The sequence below is a fragment of the Melospiza melodia genome, chromosome 22, assembly GCF_035770615.1.
Source record: "Melospiza melodia melodia isolate bMelMel2 chromosome 22, bMelMel2.pri, whole genome shotgun sequence".
NCBI classification, from domain to species: Eukaryota; Metazoa; Chordata; class Aves; order Passeriformes; family Passerellidae; genus Melospiza; species Melospiza melodia.
In genome coordinates this window covers 8653010-8667402 of record NC_086215.1, presented here as the reverse complement: position 1 = coordinate 8667402, position 14393 = coordinate 8653010, and the positions used below count along the sequence as shown (strand labels likewise).

At 59.7% G+C, this 14393-nt stretch overlaps 2 protein-coding genes across 2 annotated transcripts in view; both read right to left on the bottom strand.

Moving 5' to 3' along the window:
• Window positions 1-4034, bottom strand: part of HMCN2 (hemicentin 2) — a 36952-nt gene extending 32918 nt beyond the window's left edge. The window contains exons 1-8 of the mRNA XM_063174749.1: window positions 3625-4034; window positions 2673-2743; window positions 1697-1855; window positions 1429-1551; window positions 1164-1335; window positions 788-894; window positions 489-609; window positions 125-397 (exon numbers count right to left, since the gene is read on the bottom strand). Of these exons, the coding sequence (XP_063030819.1) occupies window positions 125-397; window positions 489-609; window positions 788-894; window positions 1164-1335; window positions 1429-1551; window positions 1697-1855; window positions 2673-2743; window positions 3625-3853 (1255 nt within the window). The 5' untranslated portion in view covers window positions 3854-4034. The remainder of the gene's footprint in view (window positions 1-124; window positions 398-488; window positions 610-787; window positions 895-1163; window positions 1336-1428; window positions 1552-1696; window positions 1856-2672; window positions 2744-3624) is intronic.
• Window positions 4035-5909: 1875 nt separating this feature from the next.
• NCS1 (neuronal calcium sensor 1) overlaps window positions 5910-14393 on the bottom strand; it is a 22004-nt gene continuing 13520 nt past the window's right edge. The window contains exons 3-8 of the mRNA XM_063174748.1: window positions 12604-12742; window positions 12035-12113; window positions 11835-11923; window positions 11478-11555; window positions 10544-10660; window positions 5910-9907 (exon numbers count right to left, since the gene is read on the bottom strand). Coding sequence (XP_063030818.1) covers window positions 10562-10660; window positions 11478-11555; window positions 11835-11923; window positions 12035-12113; window positions 12604-12742 — 484 coding nt within the window. The 3' untranslated portion in view covers window positions 5910-9907; window positions 10544-10561. The remainder of the gene's footprint in view (window positions 9908-10543; window positions 10661-11477; window positions 11556-11834; window positions 11924-12034; window positions 12114-12603; window positions 12743-14393) is intronic.

The window sequence follows — 14393 nt, the reverse complement described above, 5'->3', positions numbered from 1 at the left end:
CTGGAAGGTGTTGGGGGTGTGCAGATGTACAGCACCCTTGGAAGCAGGATGACCGAGGAGAAACCACAGCAGAGGCAGCGCCGCAACCTCTGCTCCCTGCTCAGCACCCGCGGGCTGCACTCACCGGGGACCACGCTGGTGTAGGTGACCCCCGAGAGGCGGTGCAGGGGGTGGCCCTGGCCATCCTCACCCTTCACCTTCAGCAGAAAGTCCCCCGGGGGCACCCAGAGCGGCGAGCCCACCCAGAGCTGCGCGCTGGGGCCAGAGGAGGAGTTGAGGAGCGGCTGCACGGGCAGCGAGAGCAGGACGTGGCCCGAGGTGTTGAACAGCTCGATCTCCTGCAGGCGCCCAGGCGGCCTCAGACCGCTGCAGTTCACCAGCACAGAGATGGGCAGACCTGCAAAGGGGGAGGGAAAACTCCACCAACCACATTCCCGGCTGCAAATCGCCCAAATGCGGCACCCAGCCCCGGGCAGCGCCACCCTCACCCTGCACCGGCCGCTCTCCACGCTGGACGGCGTCGAACTCCGGCTGCGTGGAGAAACTGGCTTGAAAATTAACATTGCTGATGCCCGTGATCCTCAGAGAGTGGCGGCCGCTGCTCTGGGTCTGGAAGCAGATTGAGAAGCACTGAGGGCAGGGAAGGGAGAGGTTGCAGCTGCCCCTTTTATCCCGCTCGTACATCTTTAACTGGAGGTGGATGGGGATGGTCCACACCTGGCAAAGCCTGGCAAGCTAAACATCCACCAGGGAGAGGCAGGGGATGTGCAGTCTGCCAGCAGCCTACCGTGACCAGCCACGTCCCTGGCTCGTAGGGCTCCAGGGCCACCACCATGGCTGAGTTGGGGATGCTGAGCAGCTCCCTCAGACCTTGGCCTTTCTCCAGGACCTTTCCTGTAACAGAAGTGAGTGTCTCAGGCCCCGGGCAGTGCAGAGCCCATCACAGCTCACAGCCAGGGAAATCCCTCAAAGGCAGAGGCAAAGCCAGCCTGGGAGGGGAGCGGGGAGGTGTGCTGGTGTTCACTGAGGGCTTTGTAGCTCATCACCTTTTCATTTGAGTTTTAGGGCAGGATTCAGTGAACCCCTTGCTGCTTGTCCTCACCTGAGGTCTTTGTGGGGGCCAAAGCCCCACCTCCCCTTGTTGTCCCTCTCCCAGCTCCTACCTGCTGGATCCTGGACCCTGATCCCTGGGGCAGGCCCACTCAGGGAGATGGTGACCTCCTTCAGGCTGGGATCCAAGGGGACCTGCCACGTGTTCTCCCCACCATCCTCGTGGTCCGTGGACAGCAGGTGGACCTTGGAAGCCTGGATGGCCTCTTCCACCCACTTCAGCACCTGCGGGCAGTCAGGGGAGGGTCAAACCCGGATCTGCCCATCCCAGCCAGCACAGCCTCACTCCAGCACAAGGGGCCAGGTGTCCCCACTGACCTCTGTCACCTGCTGCTTGTCCAGGTGGAAGATCTGCCCGGAGCTGGTGGCGGCGATGCGCTCGTACACGCGGTACCCGGGGTGGCTCCTGTCCCCGCAGTCCCCGGTCAGCACAAACACCACCTGCCACAGCAACCCACGGCAGGGACACAGCTGGCATCCACCAGCACCCCAGGACATCGAGGGGTGCAGAATTCCCCCGGGCCGGGGTTTCATGGCTGTGTTTCAGCGACGCGGCGCCGCTGTCGCAGGAGCCGGGGCCGCTCACCTGGCTCTGCTTGTGCTGCAGCAGCCGCAGCAGCTCCTCCTGCTGCTCGTAGTCCTTGGCCCGAGCATCCGAGAAGACGTAGACGAAGGAGCCGGGATGGGAGATCTCCACAGCCACCCTGATGGCGCCCACGCTCATCTCCGGGCAGTCCCCCCCGCCCTGGGGGACACAGGCGGGGACGTGGCACAGGCACCGGGACACCCAGGGCTCAGATGCCGGCAGGATCCCCCCCGGGGGATGCCCACGGCCAGAAACAGCCTCATTTTACCGTGGGATGGAACTGCAGGGACACTGAGGATCACACGGACCCGGCCCTACCTCACTAAAGCACCCATCTGGGGATCCGTGCCCACAGAAGCCGCTGGCTTCCCACAGATACCTTCAGTGGGCACACCTGTGCCAGCCAGCCCAGGGAAGCCTCAGAGAGCACCAGCTCCCACTTTCCCAGGGCTTGGCACCCCAAAGGGCTGGGAAAGCATTTGCAGCCTCAGCGTGACAGCTCCTGCCAAAACAGCTGCGTCCGAAGGGAAAAGCCACAGGGATTTAGCAATTCACAGGAGGCAGGGCAAGAGTGGGGATGGATAAAGCAGGATTAAGCTCCCGGGGAACATTTCAGCTGGTAGAAAACAGACAAAGTAATTTAAAATAATAATAATGAAAAAGACAGAAATTAAAAACTCAATTATCAGGCAGTGGTTGTAGAAGAGATTTTTGGTTCCATGGAGAGTCTGTGCAAACGCTTCTGGGATCAGCATAAGAGGTGTGGACTGGGAATTCTCTGCCCTGTTGCAGGACTCTGGGGCACAGCACCAGTATCACCCATCCTCTCCACCCCCAGCCCTGTGTGCAGCCCCCAGCCAGGCTGGCTCAGCCTGAACCCCCATCACACTTGTGGGGGATGCAGGGATTGCCCCCAGAACCCACCACCGTGCAGTGCCCAGGCCTGGCACAGCAGCCTGGGGCTGGGTTTGCCTACCTGGACATGGAGCTCCCGCAGGCGCTGCTGGAAGAGCTGAGGGTCCGTGGTGAGGGTGACAGGTCCCACCTCTGTGAGCACACAGATGCCACCACTCAGTCCCCCGAGCCCAGCACCAGCTCCTTCCTATGCCACCCACACTGCTGGTGCTCCTGGCACCTGTGAGACTCAGGGTCCAGCATCTACCCTGGCTTGGCACCAGCAGACAGGTGGCTTTGGGCAGACCAGCCCCTGCGCCCACACTGTGACTGCTTTGGCAGACTATTCCCACACCCAGGAATTGCTCCTGACATGCTGGGTGGTCCCAGTCAGGGTAAGCTGCAAACTCTGTGCCCTTTTCTGCTGGGGAGGCTCCCAGCAAAGCAATGCAGGAATCAACTCACTGCCTCTGCCTCCTTCCCTGTCTGGCTCCAATGGTTTCACTCAGATCAATGTTTCTACTGAAAATAAAGCTTGGGTCCCTCTCGCCTTGTAGGAGGCCTGAGCTCTTTTGGGGAGCAGCTGCACTTACATGAGCGTGCACAAATAGGACAAAAGTAGGGGCAGAAAGAAATTATTCTGGTCTCACAGCAAGTTACCAAAGCCTCTTAGCAAGTGGTGTTTTTATTGAGGTGACCTGGAAGCTCATTGAGGAGTTGGACAGAAATTCCCCCGTGGTTACTCCAGGGAGATTGGAGCAGGATGGAAGGGGAAGAGCCACCCACAGCAAAGTGTCAGCACCCCCGGGTTTAATACAGAGAAAAACAACCCACCCTGTGCCCACAGGATGCCTTGGGGAGCCCCAGCCCAGCAGCTGAGGTGCCATCCTCACCACAGCAGCCACCAGGGCATTAAAAACAGGGAGAAGGGGCAGCGCAAGCGCTTGTGAAGTGCACGCTTCAAACACAGACCCAGCCCAGCTCCCCGCAGCCCCTCCAGGGCAGGACACACCCTCAGCCTGTCCCGGACCTACCTGGGTCATGGAAGGGCACCAGGGCGTAGTTGCCGATGGGTTTGGTGCTCCGGCTGCGCGTCCGCTCCAGGATGCGGGAGGCGCCGTCCATCACCTGCACCAGGTCGTCGTACATGGAGCCGGTGACATCGAACACGAAGGCCAGAGTGGCCCATCCCGGGGGTGATTCGGCCGCACCGAGGGCCAGCAGCGTGCAGAGAGCCACCAGCGCCCCTCCGTGGGGCGGCATGGCTGGCGGGGGACACGCTCAGGGGTCGGGAGCGCCCCTCGCTCTCCCCGCGGGGTCCGTCCGGCAGCAGCGAGGGGGGGACGCGCTGTGCGAGGGGCCACACGCGGCGGGGACAGCGAGGGGACCCGGGCAGGGAACGCCCAGCCCTCCGCAGCTGCGGACCTGCTCCTCCAGCGCTCGGCTTCTGGCAGGGAGCAGCGAGCGAGGGAGGGAGGGAGGGAAAAAGCGGAATTTTGGAGCCAGCGACGCGGCGGGGAGGTGGGTGGGAGCTGGAGGGAAGCGGGATGGGGATGCAGGGGTTGGGAAGCAGAGCCTGCAGCACACGGGGTTGGCAGAAACGCTGCCCTGACCCCCTGGCTCAGAGAGACCCTGCTCTGCTGGGGTTAGGGGAGGACACGGGGGTCACGGCCGAGCACCTGTGAGGAAACCCTGCCAAACCCCAGCGGGGGAGACACAGCTGTGAAAGGAGCCCCAAGGACCCAAACCCCCCCTTGCTGGGCAAAGGGGCCTGGAATGGGGGTCTGTGAGGGGGCTCGGGGGGCAGGGGGCTCTGTGGGGGCTCAGCCACCCCACGGACAGGGAGCAAAGAGCCCGCAGAGCACAGACAGAGCCGGGCCGGGGCTGGGCTGGGACAGGCAGCGCTTGGCCGGGTCCGGCGGCGCTGAGCTCACGCTGCTCCGCTGGGATGCTCCGCTCTTGCTCAACTCCCCCGCAGCACAGCCAGGGCACAGCCACGGCCAAACGCCGGCTCCAGGTGAGGCTGGGCACGCACCTCCTGCACCCCCACGGCAGCCCTGCTCCTCCCGGGCACGGGAGATGGGGCACCTTGGAGATCACCCACCTCAAAACCCACACACAGGACAGTGGGACCGCCCTGGGCATTTCTTTGTCCCTGCAAGCATGGCCCAGCCCAGCTCAGCTTCAGAGCAGGCAAGGACAATCATAGCAGAGCAATGATACTCGTGCCCCTGGGGCTGTGCCAGTGGCCTGCTCCCCTCCTGTCCCACAACCAGGGCTTGCACACCCCCAGACTTTGCACTCCCAGCCCCACAGTGCCACCAAACCTACCTCGGAGCATCCCCAGCTCCATCCTACACCCTGGCAGGGAGCACCAACGCTGCTGGCACAAAATAAACCCCAACAGCTTCTCCTCATCACCAAATTAATCCCAGCCAGCCCTTCCCACACCCACCAGTGCTCCCAGTCCCACCTGTTAGCTGGGCTTTAACCCCTTCCCTGCTGGGTGACCGGCGTGGTTTGGAGCCTGTGCCTGCCCTTGCCCGCCCCATGGCACAGGGGAGGAATCCCTGGGAGCTCCCACCATGTGCTGGCACAAAGCACCCCCGCACAAAACCCCCTGCACAAACACAGCCCCCTTGTTCAGACCATTAGGGCATCTCCTCTGGCCTCCTGAGAACAATTAGCCGCCAGGCTCGTTAGGGGAGCAGACACGGGGCCGTGGCTGCCAGGGAGGCCTCGCAGGGCTCGTTTCCAGGAGAGCTGGCACAGCAGAATGGCCAAGGCTGCACGTGAGAGGCTGTGAGCCCCCTGAGAGCCCTGCCAGGAGCGGGGGGCTGCCAAGGGGCACCGCCAGGCACTGGGACACGATTGTGGAATATTTGTATCAGGATTCCTCTGCAGGCACTGTGTGCCAACAGTGACCCAATGGCTCCCAGCCTGCTGCCTCAGTGAGGGGGCTCAGAGGGGACAGGGACGGAGCCCATGGCTGCGTCTTCATTGCACAAAGAAAAAGGGGTGCAGGCACTGTGTGAGGATGGGACCCAGCAGGGAAAGCTGTGTCTGGGTAAAAGGAGGTGGGAAAAGCCCTGTACGGGATGCCTGGAGCTGATTCCTGGCAGCTCATCACAGTGTGGGCACAGTGCCTGCCCACAGAGCCCAGGGCATCCCTATTTATACCTGTGCTGGTGCCATCACTGCCCTGGGCTTGGGACACAGGACAGTGGCACCCCCAGCCCCACCAGGTGCCAGGGCAGCTTTGGGGACCCCCATGATCCCCCCCATATCCCACAGCACATCACAAACCACTGCCACTTCATTACTGTCATTAAGCTTTTATTTCCACTGTCACAAAGTTCCTGGGTTTTGTTTTGTTCTGTTATTAAACTGTTTCATTTGCTTGGTTTGCTCTTGAATTCATCTCAAGACAAGGCAGCGGGGCATGCAAGCCGAGACACACACAGGCTTCATCTCCACAAACAAGGCTCTTTGCTGGAGCTGCTGCTTCCCAGCCCAGGGCTCAGCCACCCCCAGGGCAGGGCTCACCCCTTGGCACAGGGCACCCAGCCCAGGGCTGGTGGCCAGGGGAGCAGAGAGAGAAGGGAAGGATGGTTTTGCTGCAGCGCCGCTGGAATGGGCAGGGCTGAAACGTGGAACTGAGACCCCAGAACTGTGCACTGAGGCTGGAGCCATCAGCTCCCTGCTTTGCCCTCAGCCCTTATTTCTGTCCCAGCCAGACCCTCCCCTCCAATGCCCTTGGGGAGGACAGGTGAAAGATGCTCTCACTGAATCTCCTCCCTGGATGGGGACACTGAGCCCACCCAAATGACCCCCAGCCCTAAATACATGGCAAGGGGGCAGCTCTGCCAGTGATTCCACTGCCCCCACACCATGCCTGGCCCTGCTCCAAGAGGGGCTCAAACCCAGATCCCAAGACCCCAGGACAATTCCACCCTCTGGGAGCTGCATCCCTGCATCCCAGCGAGGAGCAGTGACCTGGGCTGGGATCCTCCCATCCCACAGGAATGGGGTGTCCTGATGGCACAGGAAGAACCAACAGGCTCCTCTGACGGAGGGTGAGATGCAGCTGGCACCTGGCACAAACAGGGGCTGGGGTCCCCCATGAGCAAACACCCCCCTGCACCAACCCAGTGGAGAGCGCTCCTGGGGCCAGCCTGGTCTCGTTATCAATTGCATTAATTAAATTAAGGGAAAAACCCTTCCCTTCTCTCTCTCCTGGGTCCTGGTTTGTGCTGTGAGGAGAGGGCAGGGGGGGAATCTTCCCCCAGAGCCCCCTCCCACGTTCTTGCTCCTGGGGGAAACAGCTCAGCCCAGCCCAGCCCCAGAGCTCAAGGAAAGACGGACACAAAGCAGCAACAGTCAGCACACAGACAGAAAAGTGAAAAGAAAGGAAAGTACAGACATGGCATTTAATGGGGCAACACTGACAGGGACAAATGAGAGGGGGCACATGCCACAGTGACCAGGGCTGGAGCCTCACCTCTGCCTGGCTGTGCTGTGGGCCCCCTTCCCATGGCCAGGGCTCTGTTTGGGACAGGCCAGGAACCCGAGCACAGACAGAGACAAAGCAGGGCTCGCTGCCTGTTCCATCATGAGCAGGTGTGAGACAAGGCTGGGATTACAGACCCCTGACAAACCCAGCGTTCCCTGCACTGTTCCTGCTGTCCCGCAGTGCCCGGTGGGTCCTGCCAAGCCCCGTGCCCACAGCCCTGAGCCACACCCAGCACAGACCCCACACTGCTTTCAGAGGGGAGGGCTCACCCCAGCCACTCCACTGAGGGGAAACTGAGGCACGAGGAGGTTAAGGCTGACATTTCCAAGCACAAGATGCTCCAAGCCTTATTCTCAGTGATACCAAGACACTGCAGATCCTGGTGGTTGGTGGTCAGGAGGAACTGGGGGCCCTCAGTGCTCCCCAAAAGTGGGACAAGGAGCATCCAAGCCAGGGTTCCAAATCCACAGCCAAGGGGGAACACTGGGGCAAAATGCAGTGTGCCAGGAGCCCTGGCAGGGCTGATCCCTGGGGACACATCTGTGGGCACTGATGGAGCTCAACCCATGACAGTCCTCCAAAAATGGAAAGCTTTCCAGGGGAACAGTGTCAGAGTGAATGAGGTTTGCCTTTGCCTGGGAACTCTGTCAAACGTGGCAGGGGCCATCATTCATCAGCACAGGTGATTACAGCAGTGTCACATTCATTGGGAACATTGATTGGCACCAGGAGGGGACCAGTCTGGCAGATGAGCATTCAACAAGTTGCAGGCACTGCAAAAACCTACCCCAGAGAGTTGCATTTTGGCCACAGAGCAACAAGGAGAAGGAGGTTTCCATGGGAGTGAGTGAGGGACCCCCTCCAGAAGCACCCCCACAGTGAAACAGGGGCATCCTCAGGGCAGGAACTGCAGCAGAGGCAGAAATATTGCACGTGGATGTGAGGTCAGTCTCCTTGGGGATGGGAAAGGTGGTTTTTATGGGCATCAAGAAGTTCCACAAGCACAAAATCCCAAAGCTGGGGAGTGGGGCTGCTCGGTGAAGAACCAGCACCCCTTGGCTGGGACATCTGTCCCTGCCATGCCAGGAGGACTCAGGAAATGCTGGGGCACCACCTTGTCTCCTGCATGCTGAGACACTGTCACACTGTCCCCCACGGGCAGATGTCACCTCCCCCTGCAGGGGACAGTCCTGTGTCTGGGCTCAGCTGCAGCAGCTGGGACACAGCTGGGTGGGAAGATGCTGCTGCCATCAGCTGGGCCAGAGATGGGAGGGTGAGGCCCCAGGGTGGCTTCAGGGGCCCCAGAGGCTTCTTGCACTCTGCTCCTGAGGGGATGCACAGCTCTCCTTTTCACAAATCTCCTTTTCTTCACAACTCTCCTTTACTCCAGCAGAGATGCCAACTGTGCCCCACGGTGTGGGCTGAGCTGGGGGCACATCCCAGAGGGGAGCTGGGTGCTGATGGAGTTTGGAGGGGCCCTGCAGGCCTGAGGCTGCAGCTCAGTGTCCCCAGGTGTAAATTCCCAGCCCTTTGCCTCCTCCAAGGTGGACACAAGCAGCTCCATTTGGGGTCACAGCAAATCCTCCCACGTCCCATGGGAGTGGTGGGGAAAGGAGACACCCTGAGCTGTGCTCAGCCCAGCCTGGCACTCCCCTGTCACCCTGTCCCAGCCAGACAGAGCAAAGCTGCCCCTCCAGCACACAGGGTGGGTCACAGCCACCACCAAACACCTTCCCACCATTGCAAAGCAGAGCACAGCAAAGGAATCTGCCTGAAAGCAAAACCCAGCTCTGGGCTCCATTAATACTTTTTCATGCAGTGAGAAAATGAAGGGAATGAAGGAAACAAGGATGTTCTGGCGCCCAGCAGTTTCCTCACCCTGCCCAGCTGAGGGATGGAGCTTGGTCTGCTCAGAGTTTGGGCTGAGTGAGCCCTCACTGAGCCCCCAGAGGGTGAACAGGAAAATGCAGGGAACGGGGGAACAGGGAGAGGAAAAGAAGCTACAGCATCCCCTCCAAACAGCAGCCAGCCCACGGAGCTCGGGATGTGAGGGGTGGGAGGAGAGGGGGAAGGCAGATTTTTGGCTTCATTGTTATTGCAGGCTCCCGGGTCCCCGCAATAGTGTACGAGCACGTAAACCTTACAAATCCTCACCTGAGTGGGTGGACACACACACACACACACGAGAGACAAAACACAGCAGCAACATTTACAACAAATAAATAAGGATATCGATCGTCGAGATAGGCATATAAAAAAAAGCCTCACTTTTTTTCCACCGGAAGGGGGGGAAAAAAAAAAAAAAACAAAAAATCCAACAAAACAAAACCAAACCAAAAAAAAAGCACAATACTGTCTCACCAGAAAAAAAATAAAATAATAATATAATATATATCCCTAGTGAGCCGAGCCGGGCTGCCAGCGGCGTCGCGGGTGACGCCAGGACTCTGTCCCCAGCGGCCGTCGGTGCCTCCCCGGCCGCCCCCGGTACCTTGGGGCTCCTCCCCGCCGGCGCATCCGCGGTGCCACCCGGAGCTGTGGGCAAAGGGAGCAGAGGGGCTCGAGGGGCTCTGCCCCAGCGCTCCCCGAGCCCCGCGCTGCCGCCCAGAGCCGGCCCTGGCGCGGGGAGCGCTCGGGAGAAGCGGAGCTGGGCGATGGCAGCGGCTGGTTCGGAGCGCGGAGAGGGCTGAGCTCGCGCTTTGAGGGCACTCCTTGCTCGCAGGACACAAAGGGAGGCCGGGAGGGACAGGCAAGCTTCGCACGGCGGTGGTCGGATGGCACGGAGAGCATCTTCCCCCAGGCATCTGCAGGAGAGGCGGGGAGAAGGGAAACGGGGTGAGAAGCGCGGCCAGAAATCCCTGTGGGCATCTCAGGGCAGCACCATCTCAGGAAACAGAACAGATATTGAAAATCACAAAACTCCGGTGGGGTTAAAAACATCCCACCCCCAGCACACTCCTGGGCTGTGATGACCAAAAACACTGCAAGGGACTCTGCACAGCTCCACAGAACACGGAAAGGACCGTGGGATGCTCAGCCCAGCACCTGTACGATGCTGTGAACCAGTGTCCCTGGCACTGCCGTGCCAAACCAGCTCCAGGGCATAACATAATAAGATAAAAGATAAATAAACCATTTAATATAATCTGTCTCTGGAGTGTCCCCATGCCCCCAGCACACCAGCTGCCTCCCTGCCTCCTGTGCAGCCACATCTGCTGCTGAGGGCACGAGCTGTGCTGCAGGCAAACCTTTCCATCTCCGTGGGATGAGGTCTCAGGGGGCTCTGTGATACTGGGAGAAACCCATCAGAATGGGGGCAGCATTCCCCCTGGCTGGATTTGGGGGGATATCCACGTTTTGGTGCTCCAGCAGAGGAGAATCAGCTGCCCGTGCTGGGGGAGGTGGGCATGGGGGATTTGGGGCTGCACTCACTCACTCACCTCCGCTCGGCCCCGGGACTATACCAGCCCATCGTAGAGGGAGAGCGCCTGCACGATGGAGGGGTCGGCCTTGGAGCCCTCCTGAAACTCCTGCAGCGTCAGCTTCCCGTCTGCATTCTGCAAAACACTCCTGTCACTGCACTGCTGCACCCAGCCGAGCACCCGGCACGGCCACACCGGCCCATGCACCCTCCCCAGCCCGCTGCCTCAGCCTCAGCTTCCCCACTGAGTCACCCATGGAGGGGACAGTGCCACCCTGGAGAGCCTGAAATGGGATCCCAGAGGGATGTGGGTATCCCACAGTGACCCTGAAATGGATAAAGGGATCCCAGAGGGATGTGGGCATCCCACAGTGACCCTGAAGTGGGTACAGGTACCCAGAGGGATGTGGGTATCCCACAGGGACCCTGGAATGGATAAAGGGATCCCAAAGGGATGTGGGTATCCCACAGGGACCCTGGAATGGATAAAGGGATCCCAAAGGGATGTGGGTATCCCACAGTGACCCTGAAATGGATAAAGGGATCCCAGAGGGATGTGGGTATCCCACAGGGACCCTGGAATGGATAAAGGGATCCCAGAGGGATGTGGGCATCCCACAGTGACCCTGAAATGGATAAAGGGATCCCAAAGGGATGTGGGTATCCCACAGGGACCCTGGAATGGGTACAGGGATCCCAGAGGGATGTGGGTATCCCACAGTGACCCTGAAGTGGGTACAGGTACCCAGAGGGATGTGGGCATCCCACAGTGACCCTGAAATGCACACAGGGATCCCAGAGGGATGTGGGCATCCCACAGTGATCTTGGCAGCAGCTGGGATATTGTGTTGGCAGGACAAGAAGGCACCTGCAGGAGTCAAGATGCAGCAAAGGCACCCACAGCACCTCCTAAATCCCTTGGGCACAGGGGAAAAGCCCTCAAGCATCCTCACCTTGTCCATCATGGCAAAAATCCGATCCACCCTCTTCTCTGGTGTGTTCTCCTCCTCAGGAAGCTCCACTGTGTTCCCCTGCAGCAGCAGGACAGGGCCAGGTCACACAGCCACCTGTGCCCTGCCCGGAGGGTGTCCCCAGGTGAGGATTGTCCCCCCACACACATCAGGACAGGGTGCAAGGGGACAACACTGGCACCAGAACCACCCTCAGGACCAGATCCAGACACTGCCCTGGCCATGATGGCCATGATGGTCACAACCCCCACCAAAAAAGGCCAAAGAAGGAACTGGGGGTGTTTCAGCATTCCCACAGAGCCGAGCTGCAGCCCAGCAGGCCCTGCTTGCCCCTCTTACCACCATCTGATAAATGGCATCCACAATGTCCAGCATCTCGTTCCTCGTGATGTATCCGTCGTTGTCCAGGTCGTACAGCTTGAACGCCCCTGTGAGACAGAGCAGCCCAGGGGGCTGGGACTGAGGCCCCACCTGGACACGGACACACACCCAGCACCCTGCGGGGCTGAGCCCAGCAGCAGCCCCTGGGCAGCACTTACACCTCAGCTTCTCGTCCAGCGTGCCCCGGGAGGTGACCGACAGCGCCTGGATGAACTCTGAGAACTCGATCCTCCCATCCTGGCCGAGGAAAGGAGGGGTCAGGCTGCTGCTGCCATTCCTGCCCAGCAAAATCCTGCCTGCCCATGGGGCAGTCCTCCCTCCCTGTGCATGGTGCCCTCAGGGGGGGCACATCCCAAAAGGCAGCAGGGAGCGAGGAGTGATGCACGTTTATCCCCAGCACTGTGATCCAGCTGCTGGTACCCAGAACATCCCAGCAGGAGCAGCTCTGGAATGCAGGGGGCACCACAGGAATGAGCTTTTGTCAGGGCACCAGAACACCACTTCTCCTTTCCTGCTTTGCCACCTCACTGCCCTTCCCCACACGATTCTCCCCAACTAAAATAAGCACAGGGGGTCACTCCAGCTGCACCACTGCGATTTCACACCCCGGGAAGCACTGGAATATTCTGCTCTTTCAGTGCCAGGCAGACACATCCCAAACCCAACCCACCACCACCCTGGGCCCAGCCCTGACCCCTCTGGACCCAGCTCTGGATCCCAGACTTACTTTGTTCTCATCGAAGACATTGAAAACAAAGGTGGCGAATTTGGTTGGGTCTCCGAAGGGGAAGAACTGCTTGTAGATCTTCTGGAAGCCGGCGGCATCGAGCTGCCCGCTGGGACAGTCCTTGATAAAGCCCTTGTACCTGGGGAGGGAGGGCACAGCATGGGCCCACGAGGGCTCCCCACTGATTTGGGAGGCTCTCCCCAGTGGGCTGGAGCTGGGGAGGTCCCCAGGTGCTCCCTGTGTCACTCCCATCTGTAGCCAGGATATTTTCTGAAAAATCCTTTCCTTAGGATTTTTTCTCCTGAGAAGCCTGATAAGCCTCAAGAACAAAATGTAAACATTGATTATCTGCTGCTGTGGAATGCAACAGGTGCATCTGGGATTGGTCTCATGTGGTTGTTTCTAATTAATGGCCAATCACAATCCAGCTGTCCGGACTGGCTCAGTCACAAGCCTTTGTTATCATTCATTTTCTATTCTTAGTTAACCTTCTGATGAAATCCTTTCTTCTATTCTTTTGGTATAGTTTTAATATAACATATACCATAAAATAATAAATCAGCCTTCTGAAACATGGAGTCAGATCCTCATCTCTCCCCTCATCCTCGGACCCCTGTGAACACCATCACTCCCATCACCCACCCACAGCACCCCAGCCCTGTGGATGAGGTCCCTGTGGGCACCACGGTGAGGGTGGCAGAGGGGACAGGCAGTGAGTGGCACCAGTGACACCGAGTGATGACACAAGCAGTGAGTGGCACCAGTGACACCGAGTGATGCCCACTGCACTCCTCCAACCTGCTGCCAGCCCACAGGGGCCACAACCAGGCTTGTGTTGAACACTGGGACATGGGAGGTGACAGGGACCCACTGCCCAGCCAGGTCTGGCAGTGATGCCACGCTGCAGCTGTGCCCTGGTAAAAAAACAATGGCACAGCAACCACTGAGGTCTGTGAGGGTGGCTGGGCACTGGAAGAGGCTCCCCAGGGAAGTGGTGATGACACCGAGCATGCCAGAGGTCAAGAAGTGTTTGGACAATAGTCACAGGGACATGGCATTCTTGGCATGTGCAGAACCAGGAGTTGGATTTATGCTGATGCTTGTGAGTCCCTTCCAACTCAGGATATTCTGCGATAATTTTTGCACCACCCCAAATGAAGCACTCAGCGAGGTTCCTGTGTCCTCAGGTGGCACCGCCCAGGTCACTCCCAAAACCCATCGATGCTTTACCACCCCAAAAGCCCTCGGTGCCAGCTCCAGGCTGGGCAGGGCTGGCAAGCACGGCCGGGCCGGAGGGAAGGGGCTCGGTGGCTCCGTGGGCGTGGGCACCGTGCAGGGGGCACGGAGGGAGCGTGTGGCACCACATGGGCACCACGTGGGGCACGGGGATGTTACGCAAGCCCTCGCCCAGATCTGTCAGGCGCCCGCTGCAGCGGGACAAGGGCTGGAGGAGGAGGGGAAGGGGGTGGCGAGGTGGGAAAGCGAAGAAGCGCCGGTGACATCTTCTTCATCTGCTGCAGCTATGACTCATCGCGGGGGGGAAGGAGCAGAGACAGATAAAGCAAGCAAACCTTGACTGGTGGGATAGGGAGATGAAAGGGAAGCAGTGGCTTTTCTAGGGCGCCGTGTTCGGTGGGGCGGAGGGGATGGAGTGAGAGAAAGTGTGAATCCTACCCTGAGAGCCTCTGCTGCCAAAGGGACAGCAGCAGCCTCCTGCCCCAGTCACCAGCTGGACAGTCCCCGTGTCCCCACACGCTTTGGCTGCTCACAGGGGGAGGGAAGAGCCACTA